Source organism: Macaca mulatta, chromosome 13 (genome assembly GCF_049350105.2).
Source record: "Macaca mulatta isolate MMU2019108-1 chromosome 13, T2T-MMU8v2.0, whole genome shotgun sequence".
In the NCBI taxonomy this organism is placed as follows: domain Eukaryota; kingdom Metazoa; phylum Chordata; class Mammalia; order Primates; family Cercopithecidae; genus Macaca; species Macaca mulatta.
In genome coordinates, this window is record NC_133418.1 from 56,570,354 (window position 1) to 56,598,343 (window position 27,990).

The 27,990-nt window shown below is 39.1% G+C and overlaps 1 protein-coding gene across 2 annotated transcripts; it reads left to right on the forward strand.

The window, feature by feature from the left end:
* DNAAF10 (dynein axonemal assembly factor 10) lies at positions 1–27,604 on the forward strand. Of its 2 annotated transcripts, none has more exons than XM_077958433.1 (8): positions 1–42; positions 9,723–9,823; positions 12,490–12,620; positions 15,714–15,815; positions 18,616–18,731; positions 20,021–20,155; positions 22,664–22,761; positions 26,333–27,604. In XM_077958433.1, the coding sequence occupies exons 3-8, from the start codon at positions 12,509–12,511 to the stop codon at positions 26,538–26,540; spliced, it is 771 nt and encodes a 256-aa protein (XP_077814559.1). In that variant the 5' UTR covers positions 1–42; positions 9,723–9,823; positions 12,490–12,508; the 3' UTR covers positions 26,541–27,604.
* Positions 27,605–27,990: the final 386 nt, after the last annotated feature.

Here is a 27,990-nt window from a genome sequence, read left to right on the forward strand (position 1 = left end):
GGATTTGGGGCCGGGGGAAAACGGGATTTCGGCTGTCCTAAGGTATGCCTGATGCTCATGGTCTCACTCTAGCCGTGCAACTCCGAGCTCAAGCATTTTATAATCTCTAATATGTATGTGTGCGAAAGGCAGTGGGTAAAGGCAATAAAGAAATTTGTGCTGTTGTGAAGGAACATTCTGTGCGATCGCCAGAGCGCATCTGGCATTATCTAGAGATAACTACAGCCAACTTCTTAGGGTATCTGGGGCAGAATACGGAAAGCGGGAGGGACAAATTGCCAATGTTTGGAGTCTGGTTTCCAGGTTAGTGTTTTGGGGGGCTTTGGGTGTGGCGGTTGTCAGAACTGAAATCGGCTGCACCATGTCGGCCTTCGAGAAGCCTCAGATCATCGCCCATATCCAGAAGGGCTTCAACTACACGGTGTTTGACTGTAAATGGGTGCCCTGCAGCGCCAAATTTGTGACCATGGGCAACTTCGCACGGGGCACCGGCGTCATTCAGCTGTACGAGATCCAGCACGGGGACCTGAAGCTGCTTCGAGAGGTGGGTGCCGGGTCGACGATCCGGACTGCCGTTGGGGGCGAGTGCGGATCCTGGGGTCTGCATTCCTCTTTGCCAGAGCCTTCGTCCAGCGTCCCCCAAAGCATGGCTTGAGCCGCGCGAGACCAGAGAAGCTGACCGCCGACTGAGGAATGTTTCCCATTTAAAACCTCTTTCTCATCCGCGGGGTAGTTCCTCCGCGCCCAACCCTCCTGCCACCCCGAGTGCAGTCCAGCCAAAGCGGGCGCCAGAATGCCTGCAGTGTGGTTGGAAGAGGCAACCTAACACATTCGGCAGGTATCAATTGAGTGCCTGGTATTCCTAGGCATGTGAATGGCAATGTCCCCGATCTCATGGAGTTTGTTTTCTCGTGGGAGAGATACTCAGTTCAATAATCAAAGCAACGATACATAAGTACAAACCGAGATGAGTCGTCTCACACAAAGGAACACGGTTACGGTTCAGTGAGAGTGAAAACAGGTTTGGGATGAGTGAAAACAGATTTTGGTATGTGCGGGAGCTAACTAGGCCAAACTAGGAGTAAAGGACACGGTTTCCAGGGCTTCTGCACATGCAGAAGCTCAGTGATGGGAAGAAGTTTATCCTCTTAAGAAACTAGAGGGATAAGCAGGAACCAGACATTGCAAGATCTGTAGGACATTCAAAGGAATTTATGCCTTTTTTCTAAGAAAAACGGGACACGATTGAAAGGATTTAAGCAGGGTGTGGAAAGATTAGGTTTACAACTTTTTGTTTTTGTTTTTTTTTTGAAGATTACTAGTGAAAGAATTAGAGAATAATGATAGTAACTAGCATTTTGTAGCTGTTTATCGTTTTTAAAAAGTCTTGATTTCGGTTACCTGAAAAAAAAAAGATCAGTCGTAGTCAGATCAGAGTTGTAATAGACTACAAGTGCAGGGTAGGTTAAGAACTCTGGGGATCAAAATCTATGGAGAAAATCGGCTTGAAGGAGGTAGGGATTAAACTGGTAGATAAAGGATGGATACAATTTGGACTGTTACGCCTGGAATAAAAAGTATGTAAGACCCCATTCCGCTTTAAATTTCCCTGAATGACAAACATGAAACATGGCTTATTCTTTTCTACCTTTCCTTATATTGTTCATCATTTAGCTTCCAGTAACCAGTGGCTTTTTTTTTTTTTTTTGGAGACAGGGTCTCAATCTGTCACCCAGCCCGGAGTGCTGTGGTGCAAACACAGCTCACTGTCGCTGCAACCTTCGCCTTCTCAGCTCAAGGAATCCTCCCACCCCAGCCTCCCAAGTAGCTAGGACTACAGGTGTGTGCCACCACACCTAATTATTTTGTACTTTTTTTTTTTTTTTTTTTTGGTAGAGATTGGCTTTTGCCATGCTGCCCAGGCTGGTCTCCGACTCCTGGGCTCAAGCAGTCTGCCTGCCTCGGCCTCCCATAATACTGGGATTACAGGCGTGAGCCACCAAGCCTGGCTACCTGTTGCTATTCTAATGTCCAGTTCAGATTATCTAATGTATGATGCCCTTCCTGATTTCTACACAAAGGAAAATTTCTTTACATTGCATTTTGGGTTGTTTTTGTTTTTTGTTGTTGTTGTTTAGAGATGGCGTAGCTCTGTCCCAGTCTGGAGTGCAGTGGTACTGTCATAGCTCATTGCAGCCTGGAACTCCTGGGCTCAAACCATCCTCCCACCTCTGCCTCCCAAAGTGCTGGATCAGGTGTGAACCACCATTAAAAAAAAAAGGCATTTAAAGGATTTATTCCTTTTTCTTTTCTCTTTCTTTTTCTTTTTCTTTTTTTTTTTTTAAGACGGAGTCTTGATCTGTCACCCAAGCTTGAGTGCAGTGGCGTGATCTTGGCTCACTGCAACCTCTGCCTCCCAGGTTCAAGTGATTCTCCTGCCTCAGCCTCCCTAGTAGCTGGGATTACAGGTGCCTGCCACCATGCCCAGCTAATTGTTTTGTATTTTTAGTGGAGATGGGGTTTCACCATGTTGGTCAGGCTGGTCTCGAACTCTGACCTCAGGTGATCCACTCAGCTCGGCCTCCCAAAGTGCTGGGATTACAGAGATGAGCCATCGCGCCTGGCCATTTATTCCTTTTTCAAAGAAAAATGGGACATGATTGTTTTTCTTTTTTCTTTTTTCTTTTTTTTGAGAGAGGGTCTCACTCTTGCCTAGGATGGAGTGCAGTGGCAGAATCAGGGCTCAGACTTGTGACTTTTTAAAATAAGAACAGGCCTGGTGCAGTGGCTAACGCCTGCAATCTCAACACTTTGAGAGGCAGAGGGGTGGATTGCTTGAGCCCAGGAATTCAAGACCAACCTGGGCAACATGGCGAAACCCTGTCTCTACTTTTTGTATAAAAAAGAATACAAAAATTAGCTGGGCATAGTGATGCGAGCTTGTAGTCCCAGCTACTTGGGAGGCTGTGGTGGGAGGATCTCTTGAGCCCAGGAGGTCAAGGCTACCATGTTCGCACCACTGCACTCCGCCCTGGGTGACAGAGAGAGACTCTGTCTCAAAAAATAATAAAATGAAAATATATGATTTGTACGTATTTCAAAACTACACTTACTCCATCAAGTGGAATAGAGTACTTTGTCTTTCGTAGCGACTCTGGGGAGTTTCAGCAAATTTTAAAAAGATAATTTTCTTTTGCAGGAAAAGTAATATGTATTCATGATAGAACATTTAGAAAATAGGAAAATGAAGAAAATATCACCCATAATCTCAATGCCAGGAATAACTACTAAGTGTATTTTCACCTGGATCCTTTAGATCTTTTTTTCTACCATGAATTAGATCTGAGAACACACTATTTCAAGGTACTGTGTTTAACAAGGACCAAAGATATTTAAAAGTTGAGTCCTTTCTTCTAAAGAGCCTACTGTCTGTCCAAAAAGAGGGTACAACTAATACAGAAATACCTTTTAGAACGTACAGTGGGCCAGGTGTGGTGCTCACGCCTGTAATCCCAGCACTAAGGGAGGCTGAGGCGGGTGGATCACAAGGTCAGGAGAGCGAGACCATCCTGGCCAACATGGTGAAACCCCATCTCTACTAAAAATACAAAAATTAGCTAGGTGTGGTGGTGCGTGCCTGTAATCCCAGCTACTCAGGAGGCTGAGGCATGAGAATCACTTGAACCCGGGAGGCGGAAGTTGCAGTGAGCCGAGATCCGCCGTTGCACTCCAGCCTGGCAACAGAGGAAGACTCTGTCTAAAAACCAAACCAAAACAAAAAAGAACTTACATTGTATTTGGCTGCTCTGGTGCAATGGAAAAAAGATTAAAAATATAGGTTAAATACTGTTCCAGTAACTCCCACTCCTTACTGTGCATCAGGATCATTTGAGTGCATTTTGTGGCTTGTGTGTATGTGTGTGTGTTTTAAAACATTTGTGCCTTGGTCCCACCCCTAGAAATTCTGACGCAGTGGTACGTCTTTATTGCATCTAAATAAGGTTTAGAAATCAGAATTTTTTAAAACTTCTGCGAGGTGATTCTAATGAGTCCCAGGGCTGAGAACCATTGAACTAGATGGGTCACTTATTATAATATTAGGAAACAGACTTGATTTGTCATTGTAGAGCTACCCCTAAGTCATGTGCTCCAAAGCTCATGCATCTTTCTTTTTTTTTTTTAAAATTTATCACTGACTTGGAGCTTGCAAAGCGCGTGCATCTAAGAAAAAAAGATGTAAAGGAAGCATATCAGTCTTTGTCGAAGTCTTCTTTATCTTAGTTGTAAAAGGATAGATAAGGAATGGAGGGCAGGGCCTCCATGTTCCGTTGAGCAGTTTTTTGCACCACACAAAGGTGTCTGGCTGAGTGCTCAAATGGGAGTTATACGCTCTTTTTCTTTCATTAAGGCTTACATGTGTGAGGCTTCATCAGCCTGTAAAGGGCAACTTTTTTCTAATTGGCACAAAGATACCATATGGACTAGGGATGGCCCTGAAAAATGGAATCACAGTTGTAGATGTTTATATTAAAAAAAAAGCAATAAGCTAATAAAATTCTGCTTTTTTAGTCCCTGTGCTACTGAATTTACTGCTTGTTAGCATTTGGTTGGCTAGATCTTTTAATGTTAATTAAGTATTGCCAGGATGTGGAGGAGGAAGTACTGACAAGCTGTACTAGACCCACCCACATGCAGAACAAAAATAGCTCACACAGAAATTATTGATCTTGAGCTTCTTTAATCATTTTAACTTCTTATTATAGCAAGAAAACGAACAGCTAGGTCAATTATGACCATCATTGATGGCCATTTTCAGTATCATATAGCAAAAATTGTTAGTATATCCAGATTTTCTTTGTTGAACAATTTTTGCAAGATAGAACTTTTTTTTTTTTTTTTTTGCCAGTTAGTTTTCTAGCAAGAAAAATTTTGATTTACCACTAACTTATTTTCATCTTTTCTTTTCCGTAGATAAACTATCTATCGGGGCAAAGAGGGAACCCTTTTGTGAACTATGAAAAATTAGCTTCACCTTTGTCCTGTTAATTTAGCTATTATTATTATTTCCATAAATGTCTGAGGAAAGAGGAAATATGCCTACTTTGTAAGTCCGTTTGCCAACAGAGCTCAGCCCTTCTGAGCAAAGTGCAGTCCTCAGTGCACACAATTGATCAGTTTTAATACGTTTAATATGTTCAAGATGTACAATTTGAGTTTAATTTGGTTCTTACACAACAGACCACTAGTGTCTATAAATATCTTTGTGTTTCTTTAATATAAGAAAAGAACAAAGAACATGAGGGAAGCATAATATCTTATATTTATATCTTGTAAAGACATGAATGAAGGTAAAAACCAAAGGACAGAGATCTGAAAGTAGGTTTAATTCATGCCATTGTACCATTTACCTCAGCAATCAAGATTGGAACATTCCTTTGATACTTCCAATAGCTCTCAGGTTTACAGAATGAGGACTCCAATAATAAAATGTTTATTTAATCGATTTGCATATAAACCTGGAGGCAGCCTAGTTTAAAAGAAAAAGCCTGGGTTCTACCTGGCTCTTGGGACCTTAGGCAAGTCACTCAGTCCTCTGAACCTGTTTTGTCATCTTGAAAGTGGTGTTCTGAACACTTAGTTTGCAGTGTTCTATATATTAGAAAAGGGATGGTCTAGACTGGAAGAATATCTAAAACGTATCTGATATGTAGGTAATAGATGGACGCTATTTTCATGATTGCATGTCAATGACACCAGAAACTGAACAGTTTGTCAGAACCCTGGCATGTGAAAGTATGGTAGGAGAAAAGAGAGAACAAAGAAAGTGAACTCCAGCCCTGGTTTGTCTGTCCCTAGTCTCAGGGCTGAGAGATTCATGGATGGTCACTTATACCTTCATTCAACAAATGTTGAGTGCCTGCTATGCGTTAAAAAAATTAGGCAAGGCTCTGCTCTCATGGTGCTCACATTTTAGAAAGGGGGACATAATTGCGTGAATAAAATATTTTTGTGCAGGTGTCAAAGAATCTGTACATTGCAGTGCTGTTTTTGGAACACCATAAAATATTGGAGTAGTCAGTTCCATCTTTGCACAGGGAAAAGATTTTCAGCAGAAAAATCTGACTCTCTCTATATATAGATATTCTGATTTTTACATAGCAAGTAACCACACAGTTTTTAAGTCTTCACTTCCAAGGTTTTTTATTTTTATTAATTTGTTTTATTTTATTTTATTTATTTTTTGAAACGGAATCTCTCTCCGTCGCCCAGGCTGGAGAGTGGTGGTGCGCTCTTGGCTTACTGCAACCTCCGCCCTCTGGGTTCAAGCAGTTCTCCTGCCTCAGCCTCCCCAGTAGCTGGGATTACAGGTGTCCACCACCACGCCTGGCGAATTTTTGTATTTTTAGTAGAGATGGGGTTTCGCCATTTTGGCCAGGCTGGTCTTGAACTCCTGACCTCAAGTGATCCATCCTCCTTGGCCTCCCAAAGTGCTGAGATTACAGGCATGAGCCATTGCGCATGGTCCAAGTTTTTTTAACTGGTGTTCATTTGCTAGTATTTTCTACCAGGCAAGCTAAGAAAATTATTTTTTTTTAAACTTTAAAATTTGAAAAAAACACATCCATCGGCTTTTGTTCTTGGCGAATTTTCTAATTAATGTATTATGTTAGTAACAGAAGATCAGTGTGTTCCAGGAGTATAGGTTGAGATTCTCTGGTCTACAGAGTCTAAAAGTGAAAGTTAAGTAAAAGAATAACAGGGAGGAAAGTTTTTGCTTCCAGTTTTGTATTACCAACCGTAAAATTTTAGAAGACTGTAGGGACCAAAGAGTGTAGGTTAGTTTTTACCTCTTCCATGGCCTAGGAAGCACAGAAACCCTCATCAGAGGTTTCAGGGGATAGTAGTGGAATTCTGGGAAGCAGAATGCTTTAGCTGGTTGGGGGGAAGAAAATGGGTGACCAGTCTTCCCAGTGCTTCTCTGAGAAAAATGTTGCCAGAGAATTGGGTCAATAGATGATGCAAGCTCTCCACAGCTTCTAATCCCCTGTCTCCTGGAACCACATTGCTGTGCATCAGGACTACCAGCTTCTTACCTCAGAGGGTCTGCTTCCACCCTCTGCCTCAGAACATGGAAGCCATTATCAATGACTTAGAGCTGCCAAGACCCAGGTTCAGTGTGAGACCAAGGGGAGGGAGAGGTGGATAGCTGTTTCATCAGTTGGTGTAGGTTGGAACTCTGAATTAATTTCACCATAGAAATCATGCCCTAATAGTGATTAAGTGCTTTAGCACTATTTTACATATATGTGTGTATATATATATATGTGTGTGTATATATATATATATATTTTTTTTTTTTTTTTTTTTTACAGAGTCTCGCTCTGTTGCCCAGGCTGGACTGCAGTGGCGCGATCTCACTGCAAGCTCCGCCTCCTGGGTTCATGCCATTCTCCTGCCTCAGCCTCCTGTGTAGCTGGGACTGCAGGCGCCCGCCACTGCGCCTGGCTAGTTTTTTGTATTTTTAGTAGAGACGGGTTTTCACCATGTTAGCCAGGATGGTCTCGATCTCCTGACCTCGTGATCCGCCCGCTTCGGCCTCCCAAAGTGCTGGGATTACAGGCGTGAGCCACCACGCCTGGCCAGCACTATTAATATATTTTTAGGTACTTTGAGGAGAAGGGAAAGGTGAGGAAAACATAAATTGGAGTTAGAAACTGTGTGTGTTGTTAAGTTGACAAAATTTTGATCCTCTGTGTTGCCCCATTTTAAGATACTCTTTTTCATAAAATTGGGGGAAAATGGGAATAAACGAGTATTAACTTTCTGGTGCAGTGAATAACTGATGCCATCTCAGACCACTTGTGCATTAAAAAGAGAAACATTCCGTGGTTCTGTGCTTCTCATCAATAGGGTCTTTTACAGACGTTACCGTAGATGACTGATTTCATTTACTAGACAATTCTGAGGAGGGTATGAATGCTTTTAGACTTGGCCATAGTAACTCCAATTTATCCAGATCACAAATAGTAGGAAAGTTCAACAGTCTGGGAGTTTCCAAAGCCCTATGCCATGTAATGGTATCTTCTGAATCAGAGAAAAAAGTTGTTATAGTTTGTGTTAAGTGACTTTTATTTTATTCGTGGAAATTGGTATGTATACCTATATGGAAATGCCTGGATAAACACTGAAAGTGGCAGGGAAATTATTTTTAAAATTATTTGAAACAGGCCAACCTGGGAGGCATGAAAACTGAAGAGTTACAAGGGGAGATGTCCTGGAAACTGGAGAACCCTGCAAAAGGAATAAAGTTTATCTAGATGTATTGTGTGAAACAAATCAAACGACAGTGTACTGTGATTTGCCTTGTATTGAAACAAACGCGTGTGTGTTTGTAAATACGTAGAAGATCTAGAAGGATGGGGATTACTTCTGGAAAGTGTTAAAGGGACCCACTTTTTCCTTCCATCCTTTTGTTTTGTTTGAATTTTTATAGGGAGCAGGTATTACTTTTATAAACATTAAGGATTTTAAAATGTAAAAATTGTTAGAGACCAAGAGGGATAGTTTTGCCCCATTGAGGCTGACAGTCAGTGGGAAGTGTTATATGGCAAGAGTGTGGTGTGGGACAGACATCAGTGGCCTCATCTAATTCCAGATTGCAGAGATCTCAGGAGCCAAGGCAGCAGGAAAAGCAGTTAGACTGTAGGAGGGACTTTAGTGACCTGGGCAGGTAGAGTTGGCGGCGGGAGGGGCCGTGGAGAAATCAGAAACATCAGGAAGTAAAAGAAGGTGAATGGAAGACCCAGGGAGGTGTAGGAGTAGTATAATGAATATGTATATTTTGGAGGAACCAGATGGGAACTGATATTTGAGTTGTTAGCTTTTTGAGGCACTGGCCAATCTCATTCATCTTTGTATCCTTTTTTGCCTAGTTCAGTGACTTGCATGTGGTAGCAACCATTAAATGTTGAATGTTGTATGAGTGGGCGAATCTCTAAAGCCATATGCTTTGGTCTCCTTTTATGACAGGAGAGTATTGTATTAGATCCTTTCCAAGGACCTTTTTGGCTACATAGTCTTCTTCACCTGATTTCCATAAGCCCCATACCTTAAATAATATATTTGTATATGATTGTTTTACTAATGTGATTATATATGATACTTGGAGCAGTAGCCTTTTAAAGTAAAGAAACCTCAAAAGATTGGCTGATCCATACCAATAGTAGTGGCTTGATACACACAGGTTTATAAATCTCTCTGCATTGAAAAGGCCCCAGAGAAAGTGGGACATAAACATCTTTAGTTTATAGGGTTCTGCAGGGAAAACTATAAGAGAAATGTAACATTTTTGTTCCCATAACCATCTGGAAAGATAATATCTTCATTATGTTCTCATTTCTGTTGAGGATCTTAAAGAATATCACATGAAATGCTGAAACTTTCATATCTGCAATAGAGATTGCAGAGCTGTCAGCATTTGAATGTCTCATTAGTGAGAGGAGAGGAAAGGCAAATTAACACTTTTTCTTTTTGACAGTTACATACTTTAAAGAAAAATGACTAAAGGAAAAAGTATATGATTATTTTCATCAGAAGATGTTTTAATTGCCTTTTATATTGTCTTATTTAAATGCCATAATAGAGCCGTAAATATGATATTAATAGATTATAAATATCTGCTTACATAAATAATACATCCTGTCTTCCTCCTTTCTATCAAGATTGAAAAGGCCAAACCTATTAAATGTGGAACATTTGGTGCAACATCTTTACAGCAGAGATATTTAGCTACTGGAGATTTTGGTGGAAACCTTCATATATGGTAAGATGATTTAGTCAGTATTCAGACAGATGAGACAGGCAATTTATTTGATAGTTTCATTACTCTTTCTCTGAAAGAGAGAATTTTAATTTTAAAATCTTCCTTTATATGTTCCATTTTAACTATAAAAATATGAGAATTTTCTCTTAATACATATTTCTAGATTTAATATTCAAAATCCATTTAAAAATACTAACCTATTTTTCTTTAGATATTTTGGATAATATTATCAATGCTTATTTTCACACACACTGTTTGGTGCTAGCATTTAATGCCATGTATTTGTAAATAAAGGTCTATTCCCCCTCCAACTTTAAAAATACAGTATATAAAAATGCACATGAATAACATTGAAAAAGTAGGTATTAATTATTTATATTTCAGCAATAGATTTAGCACTGCAGAATGTTTGTTTTTTCAAGCTTTAACATCTAAGCACAACTTTTTAGAAGCATATCTGTTGAACAAATCAAAATAAACTTGTTTTGAATGGGCAAAATCACAATTCTGCCAAATGCCTTTTTCATATTTTACCTAGAGTTGTTTCTTATTTAGAGTGGAATGAATTGAAATTCCTTTTTAATTACTTTGCAGGAAAATCTATTATTGTAATCATTTATAGTATACAGCAGTGTTCTAAAATATTATGGAGAAAGTTCTAGAGTGTTCTAGAAAAACTATCTTTCCTGCATCATGTTTTCTAACATGACCTTTCTTGAGTCTCAGAACCTGCTACTTTATAATTACATTACTTTAACATATTTATCTGTCTTAGAATCATAACATTAAACAAAATGAAACTATTTTAATTTCTCCTTGCTTTAACTCCTTAATAATTAAATTAGCATGTATTCGTTAGTTCTTAGATGCTTTGTCATATGCTTTGAGAGATACTGGGAGAGGGGCAAGTTTGAATGCTATTTTAAAAAATAAATATATTTCAACACAAGAGTATTCAAAATATTAAATAGTACCATTGACCATCTTTCTAATATAGTTTCCTAGTATAGTACAGATATTACCAACTTACTTTCATTGATAAATCTTATAATTTCATGTTAAAAAATAATGTTTTAAAGTCTATAAAGTAGTAAAACAGTCATTTCAAGTAGAACCACAATCTTGTTTAATCTCTTGATTAGTTCATAATGATGGTAAATGTAATTTCTAAACTAGGTTGAAATATCTCAAAACATTTTTCTTGTTTTTGAGATGTAGTCTCGCTCTGTTGCCTAGGCTGGAGCGTAGTGATGCGATCTCGGCTCACTGCAACGTCCACCTCCCGGGTTCAAGTGATTCTCCTGCCTCAGCCTCCCGAGTAGCTAGGATTACAGGTACCCACCACCATGCCTGACAATTTTTTGCGTTTTTAGTAGAGACAGGGTTTTGCCATGTTGGCCAGGCTGGTCTCAAACTCCTGACCTCAGGTGATCTACTCACCTTGGCCTCCCAAAGTCGTGGGATTACAGGCATGAACCACTGCACCTGGCCACAAATTTTTTATTAGTAAGGTTTTACTAATAAATCTTGGCCCAATAATAAATTGGGAGTATATTTCATGAATAGCCACATTCATTTTAAATATCCGTAAGTTATTGAAAACTAAATTATTAAGAGAAATATAAATAGAAGTTCCAGTAGAAAAGCAAAAGAAGGGAAGAAATGGAGATGGGCAAGAAAAGGAATGTGTGAGGATCACCTAGTCAAGCCATTCATTGCCCAGTAGTGCAACTGTGGTAATCAATACTTTCCTGAATGCCTTTCTGTGAATTGACCTATTAGACGAACTTCAGCCTGTCTTTCAGTAATACATATTGTTGTACGATGACACACTGAAAAATATGTCAGTAGATGAAAATCAGTGTGGACTTCAGTGGGAAAATAGTACCTTATAAAGGAAGAAATGTGTACAAAGTAAACACTACTCATATTTTATCCTTTAAAAAGGTCATAAGATCCAACTACTGAGGCCTACTTTGGAAGAATTCTAATGAGTATGATGATTTAGTAAGGCCAGCTAATGGTGTCCATCTTCTGTTCACTTCGCATATTTTTGTAACAGCCACTAAAACCCAGAATTGAAAAAAATTGTCCTGAGAGCCAGGTCCTCAGATACATGGTGGTTTTTTCTTTTCTTTTCTTTTTCTTTCTTTTTTTTTTTCCTGAAACAGGGTCTTGCTCTGTCACCCAGGCAGGAGGGCAGTGGCATGATCTCAGCTCACTGCAGCCTTGACCTCCCTGAGCTTTACTGTATATTTGAAGCAGTATTTTTTCAGACTTCAGTGTACCACAGTCATTGTTTTGGGGACCCATCTGAGATCCTGATTCCTTATGTTTGAGGAGAAGCCCTTGAATCCACGTTTATCAACAAGCATACCTGGTAATTCATCTGTGGGGGTCTTGGAGAGATCGTCTTTGAACACTACGTATAGTGAGCTCAGGATTGGAATTTCAAGTTGAATGATGACAGTTCTCATTGGGGACTTGAAAGAAGCTAAATGGAGAGAAAATTTCAGAAGTGTAAATAAAAGTATAAACCATCTTCATAGCAAAACCTTAATTTCTATACAAAAAAAAAAATCTAACTGTAATATGTATTTTTGAATTTCAGTAGCAGACTTAAATGTTTGGGACATGTGGTGTAAAAAGCTGTGTTTGTTGTTTAGGAATTTAGAAGCTCCAGAGATGCCAGTATATTCTGTAAAGGGCCATAAAGAAATTATAAATGCCATAGATGGCGTAGGTGGACTAGGAATTGGAGAAGGAGCACCTGAAATTGTGACCGGCAGCCGAGATGGTGAGTCCATGTATTCTATGTATTTTGTGTATTTATTTTAATGGAAATCTCTATGCAGCAGTACGTCCTCTCTGAGTAAAAATCCCCTTCAGTTACCTTGACTCCCTAAATCTAACAGTCTTGCTGCTACTTTTTTAACAGGCAAGTTTGATTGCTTCTCTCTTGATTGTTTCAGACTTTTGGGTATTTGGAGATAGATTCATAGCACTTCTTACCACTATTTTAGTGTTGAGCCGGTTCAGCTACTAACAATGATGGTTTCCTCTGAACCCTGAAGGATTTAAAATGTCTTTACAGGCTTTTGAGGCAGCTGACGATATAATGTGGGTGGCAGCTTTTCATTTTCTTTTTTTAAAAGGCAGAATTAGTACTTGTGAAAATTGTCATATTGACAGTTGGTTGAAAACTGAAGTTCTGTGATCCATCCACTGGAGAGTTCCAAAGGCACCAGCTCAGCTCTTCCACCCTGCAGTGACCAACAAGGAAGGGCCAGGTCTTTTGGTGTCCAAAGTGGTACTGCATGACTTTAATAGAGTCAGAAATGTTTTTGCTTCACGAGGGGTACACGAGAAATTTGGTACCTATTATAATTGATTTGCCTAGTTGTTTAATGACTGCTCAAGACCATGAGGAAATTGCTTTAAAAGAAAAGTGCGATATAATTTTCTAATAGGTACTCAAGAGCAGCTGTGTTTTGGAAATCACTTATTTTTTTTTACTCATAAAAGCAATATTGAGTATAGAGGGAAAAAATAATATTCAGTCTACCACACTACCACAACCATTAAATTTTTCTTTTTCTTTTAGGTCTTATATATAATTTTGCATAGTTATAAGTGTGAATATGAATTTGTATCTTAGAAACTTTTTTCATTTAATGTTTTGTCATATGCACATATTGCTGTGTCATATGCACAGTTATCATTTTAATGACTATATAATATTCCATCATATGGCCATACTTAACCATTCCCCTATAAGCCTTCAGTTTGCTTTTTTTGTTGTCTTATGACAGTGGCTTAAAAATAATGAGTAAATGAGTATTGTCATATGTGTAACTCTTTTGGAATAAACATATTTTATTTTATGATTTTTAAAAAAATGTATTGGGCCAGGTACAGTCGTTCATGCCTATAATCCCACAACTTTGGGAGGCCGAAGCGGACGGATAACTTGAGACCAGGAGTTTGAGACCAGTGTGGGCAATGTAGCGAAACCCTGTCTCTACTGAAATAGAAAAATTAGCCAGTGTGGTGGCACACATCTGTAATCCCAGCTACTCAGGAGGCTGAGGCACAAGTTTTGCTTGAACCTGGCAGTGGGAGGTTGAAGTGAGCTGAGATCGCACCACTGCACTCTAGCCTGGGCAACAGAGTGGGACTCCGTCTCAAAAAAAAAAAAAAAAAGTTTAAAATTTACTGACAAGCGTTCCAAAGTACTTATTTATAGTCAGCTACAGTAGATGAGGTAGATTTCAAGTCTACCCTGTTAGCGTTGATTTTCTTTTTTTCTATCTTATTTTGTAAACAAAATGGTATTCCTTTCCAATTTGTGTTTTTTTCTATATTTACTAGTTAATTTTGTTTTATGAATACTCTGTGTTCTTTGCTCATTTATCTTTTGCAAACTTACTATAAATCTTATCAATGTGTATAAATCCGGTAGAGAAAGATAATCTCTTATCTCTATATATGGGTTTTTTGTTTTGTTTTGTTTTGTTTTTAAAACAGGCTTTTGCTGAGTGCAGTGGCTCATCTCTGTAATCCCAGCACTTGGGAGGCTGAGGTGGGAAGATCACTCGAAACCAGCTTGGGCAACATAGGGAGATGCCATCTTTACAAAAACTTTAAAAATTAGCCAGGCATGGTGGTATAGTCCCAGCTACTTGGGAGGCTGAGGTAGGAGGATCACTTGGAGCCAGGAGGTCGAGGCTGCAGTGAACCATGATCGCATGACTGCACTCCATCCTGGGTGACAGAGCAAGACCCTGTCTCTAAATAAATAAATATTAAAGTCAAGCAGCCTCTTAATGATCTTTATTTTATCCCTGGAGGTAAATCTAATGTTGTACCTCCACCTTTCCTGAGTTATTTTCCTTTTAAGGATTTTTTTTTTTTTGCCCTTTTCTTATTCTCTCTCAGGTACTTGCCTTTTAGCCATTTTATTACATGCATTTGCATTTCTTGTAGGTAGTGACACTATTTTAGTAAGTAGTCCCATAACATGAATTAAAACGAGGGGGTTGAAATTAAATTGAGGATTTGTTAGTTTTATTTAACATTTTCCTCTTCACTATTGCCACAGGAAAATTAAACTTAATTGTATATGAAATAGTATTCTAGACCAGGCACAGTGGCTCATGCCTGTAATCTCAGCACTTTGGGAGGCCGAGGCAGGTGGATCACCTGAGGTCAGGAGTTTGAGACCAGCCTGGCCAACATGGCAAAACCCCATATCTACTAAAAAAAATACAAAATTTAGCTGGGCATGGTGGTAGGCGCCTGTAGTCCCAGCTACTCGGGAGACTGAGGATAGAGAATCGCTTGCACCTGGGAGGCAGAGGTTGCAGTGAGCCAAGATCATGCCATTGCACTCCTGGGTGACAGAGTGAGACTCCATCTCAAAAAAAAGAAAAGAAATAGTAGTCTAGAACTCACAACATAAGAAACCATTAATTCAAAATTAGAGTGTATTCATGCCGATGGTTAAATGGGTAGTAAGGAAAAAAGTAAAAATGAAAACAACCCTGGTATTTTCTCTAATAAATAACACATTTGTTTTAGGCTCATGATTTGAATTATGTAACATTCACATTTGCCTTGTCAGTCATCACTTGTAGATAACTTAGGAACACTTGTTGGCTTTTCTGTGTGTCTATTAATTTGGAAACCAAGCCAGATAGTCACATATGGGTGATATCTCTGATATTAAATAAAACTTACCCAATTAGAAGTGAGAACAATGTGGATATTTTCAGATGTCATAACATCTGTCATATTGCCATGTACATAGGAAGCCATAGAAGAACAATGTAGAAAAGAAACATGATCATTCACTTTTGAATCTTTGCCAACTTACTTTTATGCATGGCAGGAACTGTGAAGGTGTGGGACCCAAGGCAAAAAGATGATCCTGTTGCTAATATGGAACCTGTACAAGGAGAAAACAAGAGAGACTGTTGGACTGTGGCATTTGGTAAATTATTGAAGAATTCTTGCATTTGAATGATCAGATGGTAAAAAGCACGATCCTGCAAGAAATTTCACACTAGTCTCTTTATAGTCTGTTTTGTGGATTATTTACTGAGGCAAATATACATGGTGGTTAATGTCAGCCTCTGGATCCTGGATTTGAATTCTCACCTGCAATAAGTATATTGGCTGTGTGGCCTGGAGCAAGTTACCAAAGTTATCTGTTCCTTGGTTGTTGCATTTATAAAATGGAATTAATAATAGAATTTACTTAGTTGTGTCGTCATGAAGATTCAATGAGTTAATTACATGTAAAGTGCTGAGAATTGTGCTTATTAATATGTGTTTCTGTTTAATTAGATAATAGTGACCTAATTTAAAATCAGACACCATTAAAGGCTATAAACCAAGCCTCAGATGCAAACGGTAACCTAACAAATCATACATTACACTGTGTACAGAGTATGTTTATTTTCCAGAAAATAGTTTGCCATTGCAAAGTTATTTCTTATAAATTTTGATAACTTTGTTCCTTTATTAATTTACTTAAAATGAATATTGATTTTGTAAGACTAATTGACATTTGCCCTTTGATATGGTTTGGATCTATGTCCCCACCAAATCTCATGTTGAATTGTAATCCCCAGTGTTGGAGGTAGGGCCTCATGGGAGGAGATTAATGGGGGCAGAGTTCTCATGAATGGTTTAACACATCCTCCCGTATACTTTAAATCACCTCTAGATTACTTATAATACCTAATATGATATAAATGTTGCGTCAATCATTGTTGTATTGTTTAGGGAATAATGACAAGCCCAAGAAGTCTGTACATTTTTAGTGTAGATGCGAATTTTTTTCCAAATATTTTCAATCCATGGTTGGTTGCCTATAGATGCAGAACCCATGGATAGGGAGGGCTGATGGTAGAAGAGAATAATAGTAGGAATATCCTTAGAGATGGCTCAGGACAATGGCCAGAGGTGTTAGGATGGCCTGAAGATCATTCTAAGTTTTTGACGGTTTTTGCAAGGAGGAGATGAAATCTGAGCTTTAGGACAATGAACTAATGGTATTTAGCAGGAGTGATGGGTGGCACAGAGAATATGAGTTCAAGAGCTCTTTGCAGTATTCCAGGGAAGACCTAAGTTACAAGCACTGAGAAGGGAGCAGAGTGGATGATTTGGAAGATAATATTATGCAGAATACATAGAATTGGGGAATTTTTTTGGATATGAAGAACAAAGAAAAGGATTATGTCCAAGATGACTGAGTTTTCAGGCTGATTGTGGGGTGAATGATGTTATTATACAAGGAGTGGGATAATTTGTAAAGGAAAATGGTAAGGTCATTTTGGGACATCATGAGTTTAAGATGATGGCGTACCATCTAGGTGGGGCCCACAGTGGAAACGCAGGGCTGGAGTTTATGAGAAAAACGAAGTTAGAGGCAGTAGAGAACGAAAGCTTGGGGACAGGATGCCCAGAGAGCCTAGCACAGTGACAGGGGCCTCCTTCTCACTTAACACTCTTTCCTCAGCAAGAGGTACTTGGAAAAAAATCCTTGAATTCCAGGAGGATGAGTTTAACTACAGATTATAAACTTACTTCAGGTATGATCATCCACACTACTAAAATATGTTACAGTGTGCTACAGCTTATTTTCAGATTTCCTTGTAAAGATGGGATCACACCAGAACAGCATTTTTCAAGATAAATTAGTTTTAAAATTTCTGTTTACGTTCAAATATAGTTACTGCCAAGAAAGCAACAGAAGTATAACTGTGTTTATTCTCCGAGACCCCTTTGTGTTTGACTTATAGTTGGCCTGCTAGCCTTTGCAGATATAGTATAAAGCTTTTTTTTTTTTTTTTTTTTTTTTTTTGAGACAGAGTCTTGCTCTGTCGCCCAGGCTAGAGTGCAGTGGTGGGATCTCGGCTCACTGCAACCTCCGCCTCCCAGGTTCACGCCATTCTCCTGCCTTAGCATCCCGAGCAGCTGGGACTACAGGCGCCCGCCATCACGCCCAGCTAACTTTTTTTTTTTTAAGTAGAGATGGGGTTTCACTGTGTTAGCCAGGATGGTCTCCATCTCCTATAAAGCATTTTCTTTAAATTGAATTCAATAAACGTTTTCACATATCCTTTCAGTATGGAATTACAGTGAATGAGCTTATATTAGTCCGTTTTGCATTGAATTTCTTTATTGCTATAAAGGAATACCTGAAACTGGGTAGTTTATAAAGAAAAGAGGTTTATTTGGCTCATGGTTCTGCAAGATTATACAAGAAGCATGGTGCCAGTATCTGCTTCTGGTGAGACCTCGGAAGTGTCTGCTCATGGCAGAAGGCAAAAGGGGAGCAGGCGTGTCACATGGCGAGAGAGGGAGCAAGAGAGAGGGGAGGAGGGAGGCGCCAGACTCTTGAACAACCAGACCTCTCATGAACTAGAAGAGTGAAAACTCATTACCACAAAGACTGCACTGAGCCATTCACGAGGGATCCAGCCCCATGACCCAGCACCTCCCATCAGGCCCCACCTCCGACATTGAGGATCTTACATCAGCATGAGATTTGGGGGGACAAATATCCAAACTCTTATGAGAGATTTAAACAAACCAAAAAACTAATGGAAACCACATTAATAATCTTGATGTCCTGTCAGGATTGATAAGGTGGGATTCTATCCAGTGTGATTTTTAAAATCTGATTTAGTATAAGCTATATGTATAGTTTCATAAGATTTTTTTAAGCAACCTTTATAAGAATGCATTTATAAGGATGTGAAATGTTATATTTTGATTTCCAGGCAATGCTTATAATCAAGAAGAACGTGTTGTTTGTGCTGGTTATGACAATGGGGATATCAAACTATTTGATCTCAGAAATATGGCATTACGGTGGGAGACAAACATCAAAAATGGGGTAAAGTATATTCTGATGCTTTTTGGTTTCTCTGCGCATGTTTCCATTCACCTCTGAATTACTACAAAAGGAAGACACCTCTAGTAACTCATCTCAGTCAACCCCTCTGCCAATGGTTCTTAACTTTTTGGGGCCAAACTCGTTTGAGAATCTAATGAAAATCCTGAATCCTCTCTTCAGAAAATGAGCTCACACCCACATGTGGTATGTACAATGTTGGGGGAGTCACCAGCCCCTTCAGCCTGTCTGCAGACCGCTGTGGCCCATGTAGTAAGATTTCAAAATAAGCAAGTAAAAGGCCTTTTTATGCCAATACAAAAAGCCTGAAATAGTAGTCACCTCCCCAGCTCAGATTTTTGGTTCCTCAGTTGTACACCTTTAGCAAAGAATGTGGTTTCCTCCTGTTTTCTACTGTCAGCCTTTACTTAACTGTTAAATAACATAAAAAGTTAAATAATGATTCCCCAAAGGCATTCACTGAGCATGGGAACCCAAGATCGTTTTGTTGATCTTACTAATGGAAAAAAAAAATGGTTTTTTCTTTTTTTTTTGAGATAGAGTCTTGCTCTGTTGCCTAGGCTAGAATGCAGTGGCGCGATCTTGGCTCACTGCAAGCTCTGCCTCCCAGGTTCACGCCATTCTCCTGCCTCAGCCTCCCAAGTAGCTGAGACTACAGGTGCCTGTCACCACGCCCGGCTAATTTTTCATATTTTTTAGTAGAAATGGGGTTTCACCGTGTTAGCCAGGATGGTCTCAATCTCCTGACCTCGTGATCCGCCCTCCTCAGCCTCCCAAAGTGCTGGGATTACAGGTGTGAGCCACCATGCCTGGCCAAAAAAAAAGAATTTTTTTTTGAGATGGAGTCTTACTCTGTCACCCAGGCTAGAGTGCAAGGGCGTGATATCAGCTCACTGTAACCTCCGCCTCCCAGGTTCAAGCGATTCTCCTGCCTCAGCCTCCCAAGTAGCTGGGACTACAGGCACACGCCACCATGCCCACCTAATTTTTGTATTTTTAGTAGAGACAGGGTTTCACCATGTTGGCCAGGCTGGTCTTGATCTCCTGACCTCATGATCCACCTGCCTTGGCTTCCCAACGTGTTAGGATTACAGGCATGAGCCACCACGCCCGGCTGGAAAAAAATTTTTATGGTAAAAGTTAAAAGAGAAAATGATTGTTGGAGTGCTTTCACATTATCTGACCATTTTAAAGCTGTTTTACTTAGTTTAAGAGAGCCTCCTGAGTTAATACTGGTGAGACTACCAATAATAAATATTCTCTGTTTTCAGGTATGTAGCTTGGAGTTTGACAGAAAAGACATAAGTATGAATAAGTTAGTAGCCACATCTCTGGAAGGAAAGTTCCATGTTTTTGACATGAGAACACAGCATCCAACCAAAGGTTTTGCCTCTGTTTCAGAAAAGGTAAATATGAGGGAAATGTCTTTATATGAAGAAGAATGATAGCTTGGCTTAGACTGATAAGTAGAATTAGTCACCAAGGTTTCTTCCAGGTCTTTATGTGAGGGGAGCTATTTTTGATATATTCCTGTGAGATCTTGACAAGTTTTTCTGTGCAAAGAGTACTTCCCCAAAGTTTATCAACTTTAGACTTCTTGATTATAATAAAGATCTCAGTTAGGTAGGAATCTTATTTTGTAGTTTAGGAGCAATTAGAAGAAACCTAGCTGATAATAGGAATTTGATCAACAAAACCCATCCTCGTGTTTCCTAATAAATATATAATACTTGTGCTAATACCTGGTTATATATTTTTCAAAATATAACTATATGTACATGATGTCATTACATTTTATTTTATATTCCAGTTTGCTATATTAAATGAAATTATTGAAAGCACTGAGTACTGTGATTATAGTAGATGTTCAAAAATATTTTATTTACTTACTTAACTTTGCCTTGCATTTGAGGTAGCTGAGAGGGAAATATGGTATTACAGCATTAGACCAATAGATGAGGAAAGCAGGGCAAAAGAAAAACACTGGTTTAAAAAAAGGATAGTTTCTGGACTGGGGGGATTACAGAAAATTCATGCAAAAAGGTCCTGTCATTCACAAGAAATGGATTGGAAATGTGATTTGAGCTTCCTAAAGTATAAAAGGAAAGAAATATCAATTACGGATTCCTTGTTTCTGTAAGATTAAAATATACAAGTTGCTCATGAAGTAAGAATTTGCTTCCTTGCTTCTCTCTCTCCTGTGGATTCAGTTAGGATTTCTTGAACCTTCCTATTTTGTTTCATTATTATTATTGTATGTAAATTATTGTCACTGCCTTATGAAAACAAAATTCTTAACAAGATAATTATAAAGTATTGGTTTGCTTTTGTCATTTCAGAATATATTAAATATCTATCAACAACATAGATCACTTTACTAAACTGTTACATGTATAATTTGCAACACATATATCATTATCTGTAAATAATAGTGTCATCTCCAGTTTTTTATTTTGTTTGTTTGGCTTTTTTGTTTTTTCTTTTTTTTTTTGGAGACAGAATCTTGCCCTCTTACCCAGGCTGGTGTGCAGTGGCATGATGATGGCTCACTGCAGTCCTGGGCTCAAGTGATCCTCCTGCCTCAGCCTCCCAAGTTGCTGGGAGTATAGGCACACGCCACCGCATCTGGCTAATTAGAAATTTTTTTTTTTTCATAGAGACAGAGTCTTGCTGTGTTGCCCAGTCTGGACTTGAAACCTGACCTCAACTGATCCACCTCAGCCTCCCAAAGTGCTGAGATTATAGGCGTGAGCCACTATACCTGGCCCAGTTTTTTAAACTTATATTTAGTTAACCCAGTAATTGCTAAATCTGCCAAATAGATGACTCTGGTATATTTTAAGAGGTCATTTCCCCTCTTGCTTTTTGTGTTTTTCTCAACTTCCTGAAGAAGAAGAGAAGTTTAAGCTACAAAATAAAATGTTTCAACAGCTTGAACCTAATCACTGGGAGACCGTTACACACTTAAAATATGTGTTTTGAGATATGAGTCTTTATCAGCTAATGGTAATTCTCCCAAAAGACTATTGAAATCAAAGGTCAAGACTAATCACTCACTAAAATGTGGTGTTCCACAATAGCCAGCCCCACTGCTTCTATAAAGCAGCATTCATTCATTCCCTCCCACCTCCTTTCTCTCCCTCCCTCTGTCTCTCTCTCTCCCCTAAATTCCCCCCAGTTAATGCAGTATTGCCAGGATGGATTTACGGGTTGCTATTGAGGTGCTAACAAACTGTTAACCTTCCAGCTGCTGGTTTTTAGTCTTTAGTCTAATGTGAATGATAAAGACCTTAGCTTATTATGACCATAAACATTGTCTATAAGTCCTCGTGGTCCGTATTTTGAAGACTGGACAGGTCAATGGCAATACATTGAAAATGAGGCTCTGGGAGCTGTTAGTTAAAATTCAGTCTATAAATTTTAGTTAAAATTCAGTCTATAAGAACGCTATACTTATTGCTGAGTTTTGCTGTGAACTTCAAACTGTTCTCAGAACCAAAGTGCATTTTTAAAAATTCAGTCCACATTTTTTGTATATATAAACAAAAGTATATATTTTTATATTTTGAGTGTTTTCCCCCTCAGAATGAACTAGAGGTATTTACATATGTAAAATCTATGCATAATGTATTTGGTACTGTAAACTTAAATGGACTTTAAATTTAATACCTGTCTTTTAAAAAATGCAGTAGAACTTTGTTTCATAAAGCAATAAAGAAAAATGATGCTTTTTCTAATTTCTTATGTGCTCCTATAAATCTCTGTAGCCATTATAAAGAAGCGTGCCAGAAAATAACCTTAATTACTTTTATAACCGTTGAAATTATAGTAGTAAAAGTTCTTTATTTGCAGAGTTTCTCTTCCAGGGCACCATTTAGCATATAAACCAGTTGTGTGCCTCTTGTTCTGTTTAGGCTCATAAATCTACTGTGTGGCAGGTCCGACACCTGCCGCAGAACAGGGAGCTCTTTCTGACAGCTGGAGGCGCCGGCGGCCTTCACCTCTGGAAGTAGTAAGTCTGCCAGTGCACACTGCTCCTTTTAAAGTTACCTGTGGGTGTAAAGTAGGATTAGATTGAACTTTTTTGTCTTTTTTTTTTCCCTGCTTTGACTTAGTTCATTTTGATATGATTTAAAATTTCATGGTATTACATAACTTGTTTTCTAAGCATTTTGTATGAATACACTTTACATTTAGTAAAGTGTACACTAATCTTCTTTTGATACATTAAGTCTATTTATAATTTTAGTTGTGTCTTCTAAGTATGTAAAAGTTGGCCCAAGACTTTATTTATTTTTATTTTTATTTTTTGAGATGGAGTCTCGCTCTGTTGCCCAGGCTGGAGTGCAGTGGCCGGATCTCAGCTCACTGCAAGCTCCACCTCCCGGGTTCACGCCATTCTCCTGCCTCAGCCTCCCGAGTAACTGGGACTACAGGCGCCCGCCACCGCGCCAGGCTAGTTTTTTGTATTTTTTAGTAGAGACGGGGTTTCACCGTGTTAGCCAGGATGGTCTCGATCTCCTGACCTCGTGATCCGCCTGTCTCGGCCTCCCAAAGTGCTGGGATTACAGGCTTGAGCCACCGCGCCCGGCCGGCCCAAGACTTTTATCAGATATTATCTTGAAGTGATTAGAACACTCACTGCCTCTAAGAGATGGGGAAAGGGTTCCTTGCCTAAATTTAGATAACATCATTGTGATAGACCCCAACAGAGCCTGAGGCTCCTGACTGGTCTTCAGGAAAGACCTTATCACTGAGTTTGCTTTCTGCATATCTAGGCTGGGTGAGTTACGGTGAATGCTTTACTGTGCATGCTACTCTCTGAATCCCAAGGGCGCTAACATCGTAGATACTAGATCATTTAAAAGGTCTGATATACTTGCTCAGGGTTGGCCTGTGAAAAGGAGAAAAAGCAAAACAAAACAAAAATTAAAGATCTGATAAAAATTGTGAGTTAATGGTATTTCTGAATACTTTCTTAGCTAAGCAATATGTACTTGGAGGGGAAAAATTATATCTTTCTTAAACATCACTTGGAAAAAATAGCAAGCCTATAAATGAAGGATCTTTCGAAAATAAAGTTTCATTAATAATGTAAGAAGAAAAACACCATCCTCAATATATCTGGGACTTTCACATTTATAAAATTCTTCTCTATTAGCTCCTTTGAGAAGCTGGAAGGGGTTCTGAAAAACAGGGCTACAGTTGGAAAGTACTTGTTTAAGTACTGTGTGCAGGGATACCGCTGACAAAAAACCAGAGTGAATGCTTTATTTTATATTTTCTGACAGAGTCTTGCTCTGTTGCCCAGGCTGGAGTGTAGTGGCATGATCTCATCTCACCGCAGCCTCCACCTCCAGGTTCAAGGGCTTCTCCTGCCTCAGTCTCCTGATTAGCTGGGATTACAGGTGCCCACTACCATGCCCAGCTAATTTTTATATTTTTAGTAGAGACGGGTTTCACCATGTTGGCCAGGCTGGTCCCGAACTCCTGACCTCAGGTGATCCACCCGCCTCGGCCTCCCAAAGTACTGGGATTACAGGCATGAGCCACCGCGCCTGGCCAGGGTGAACGCTTTAGATCAAAACAGTATGGTTATGGCAAAACTGTGTCTCTACGAAAAATACAAGAATTAGCTGGGCGTGGTGGCACACGTCTGTAATCCCAGCTACTTGGGAGGCTGAGGCACGAGAGTTGCCTGAATCTGGGAGGTGGAGGTCTCAATGAGTTGAGATCACACCACTGCACTCCAGCCTGGGAGACAGAGTGAGACAGAGTAACAGAGACTTTTTCTGTCTCAAAAAACAAACAAACAGTATGGTTTCTGTGAGTGAAAAGCAGAGGAAAAGTTTGAGGCGTTCTGGGAGAATGTGGGGTAGACCGATCACTTGCTACTTACCCTTCTTCTAGCACCTTTGCCCGTTGTTCTTCCCTGATTCTTCCACCCCGGTCTCCTCCCCACGTTAGGCTCTGCCAGTCCCCTTAGTGAAGCCATGTGGTGGCACGTCACTATTTTACTTGGTGACCAAATCTTTAGGCTGCTTACTTGAAGAAATAGTTGCAGTTTTCTTTGTAATCCACACGTGGATTTGTATTCCATAAGACACACAAACACTTTTGCAGCTGGAAGTTTTTACTACAGTGGATTTCGTTCTGTCGGTAAAGTTAGGTCTGTATGCAAATTTGAAGTTTAGTGCAATGTAAACTTTACACTTAACCAGAACAGATGTGCAGTCTAATCTTCAAATCGGTTTGGAGTTTTACTGTCAAGTATTGTACCAGCAAAGGGAATTGGTTTAAGTACAATGATATTTAGCTTTATTTTCATTTGCCAGTCTGTCTTGGTAGTAATGCAATTAAATTGTAAATATTTATTGGCCGCTGAACCAACAGCTCCTAGAAGAAATCATCTAGTTATTCATGACTTGTTTTTTGAATAACTTCAACATGCTGTTTTTTTTTTTTTGAGTATTATTTGAATCACATACACATATTCTTTTAAAACTTCAACAGGTAATATGGAAGGTTTTAAAAAATCTTTATGTTATCTTTTGAATACTAAATAACTGCAGCCTTTGCCAAGAGATACGTGAAAGACGTCTGTATTTAAACCGTGTATTCATCTGAATGTTTTATTTCTTTTCATCAAAATGATTTGTAGGGTTTGAGAGGAAGAGAAAATAGTAGATCATCTACCTGTAGATTCTTCTTCCATTTCCATTTTGCTCCTGATTGGCTTTGTGCTTCTTACGTTCTTGGCCTTTGCCAGCATTTATGAAATAAAGGTGCTGTCATAATTGATACTAGTAGGTTTTAAACGGCCGTCTGAGGAGTGATGCTTCTGTGTTTTATCAGGAGCACATCTCCACTGGGGAGGAGTGTTTTCTTTCCCCTTTTCCAGTCTAGACCAGATGGGATTTATGACTTTAACCTTCTGCTTCTCTTACCATATCAATTTATATTTTCAGCTGAAAAAAATCAAATGTTCTCAGAATCACTTTTTTCTTGTTGGAAACAATTACATTTAGGTCTAACATCTCCACTCTGTGACGCCTTCCCATAGAAGTGGTATGCAAAAGGTCCTTAGGCTTGGGTCTGTGTAATGGAGCTTGGGGGTTAGCAGCTGGCATGTTTTTCATTCTGGAAGTGTTTAGATGAAGTTCTGCAAATGTTACTCACAGCCATTGCCTTTGCACATTGTTTGCCTGTGATATCCAGCAATCTAAATCTGGAGGAAAATTACAATAAATCAAAGATTATCAAAAGCACCAAGTAAATGTATTAAAGAATCCTAGATCAACCTAGAACTTTCATATTAAAAGAGAAAACATAGATAAATGTTGAACAGAAATGACTTTTAGAAGTTTTTAGTAGAGCTAAAAACCCTTTTTATGACATGTTTTGAGGATAGGATTGAGGTTGAAATTATCTCTTTATTTGCAAACAACTCAGTATTAGAAAGATTCTGTAAGTATTTATTAGTCCCAGTAACCAACTGAGAAATAGAGTCATGGAAGTGTATGTGTAGAAATAAAATGGTGAAAGCTAAGATTTATGCGCTCTTACTTTGATCTTGTTTTCAGTGAATACCCTATTCAGCGGTCAAAGAAAGATTCTGAGGGAATAGAAATGGGAGTCGCAGGTTCTGTAAGCCTTCTGCAGAATGTTATGTTGTCCACCCAGCCCATTTCAAGTTTGGATTGGAGTCCAGATAAAAGGGGTCTTTGCGTCTGTAGTTCATTTGACCAAACGGTGAGAGTACTAATCGTTACGAAACTCCATAAAATTTGACTTCAAGACTTTGGACTCACAGAATTTAAGATAGGTTCTGGAATCCTCTGACCCTCATTGAACAAAGCTGGATTTGGCTGATGACAAAAGCCCCCAGACACAAGCCCCTGGGCCAGCCTCCAGCCTCTCCTGGGGCGTGTTTGCCGACTTGCTTGCTGCTGCGCGTGGATATCAGAAGCACCGAGTAAACTGTCTCCAGGGCCAGTGCTTTTCTTCTCCCTTCCATTTCTAAGTCAATAGTTGTCTATAATTAAACATATTTCAGATTTGTTCTGTGTCCGTGAAGTTCCATATTTTATCTTTATGCTTGTGTTATGTTTTAGTGTCTATAGTGTTGTGGTGGGAATCATTTCCTTTGGTTTAAAAGAGTTTGCCTTGGAAAAACGGAATTAACCTTCAGAAATACATTTTGAGAGATTTCAGTGTCAGTTTCTGGACATAATATTATTGTATAAAATATCAAAATGGTGGGCCAGGCATGGTAGCTCACGCCTGTAATTCCAGCACTTTGGGAGGCTTAGGCGGGCGAATCACGAGGTCAGTAATTCGAGACCAGCCTGGCCAACATGATGAAACCCTATCTCTACTAAAAATACAAAAAATTAGCTGGGCATAGTGGCGGGCGCCTGTAATCCCAGCTACTCCGGGAGGTGGAGGTTGCAGTGAGCCGAGATCGCACCACTGTGCTCCAGCCCTGGCGACAGAATGAGACTCTGTCTTAAAAAAATCTCTCTCTCTCTCTCTCTCTCTCTCTCTCTCTCTCTCTCAAAATGGCACGGTTGGTCTAGATTTGGGTAACTATTTTCAGCAATTTAATTCATAAAACAAAATGCTATGATTTATAAAGCTCTTTTTTACTTAAAATACAGGAATTGAATTGGTGAGACTTTTGGTTATTGACTGTGGTAAGTGGTGGTGAAATGTACAAGATTGTAGGGGTTTTGTAGTCTTATTTTTGGTCATACTTTAAAAATGCATTTTATGAATAAACTTGTTTTTGACATCTACGGAAGCTTTGATTCTGTTACCTTAACAGTAGTAATAAAGTTAACATTGTCACATCATTTTGCTTTATAAATGCTTAATTAGTAGTTAATTCACTTTGTTTCTTTAATGTTCACCTTATCTTTAAGCCTTTGGAATTATTGACTTTATCACACTTTCATTAAGCCTACCCTCCCCTGCCTCCATTGAAGAGAATGCAGCCACCTAAAACATTCATAATATGTGAAATATATGTGATTTCAGGGGATCATGGAGAGTCACTTATTTGAAATATTAAGAAAATTAAGTTTTTTTTTTTTTTTTTTAGTTTCCCAGTGTTTTATAGAATAATGCTGTGGATATAATTATGAAGATAAAAATTAAATTGAACTTTAAAAAAGCTTATATCTGCAGGTTTTTTTTTAAATTTGCAATGAAAAAAAGGAAACTTCGCAGAAGTCTTTCT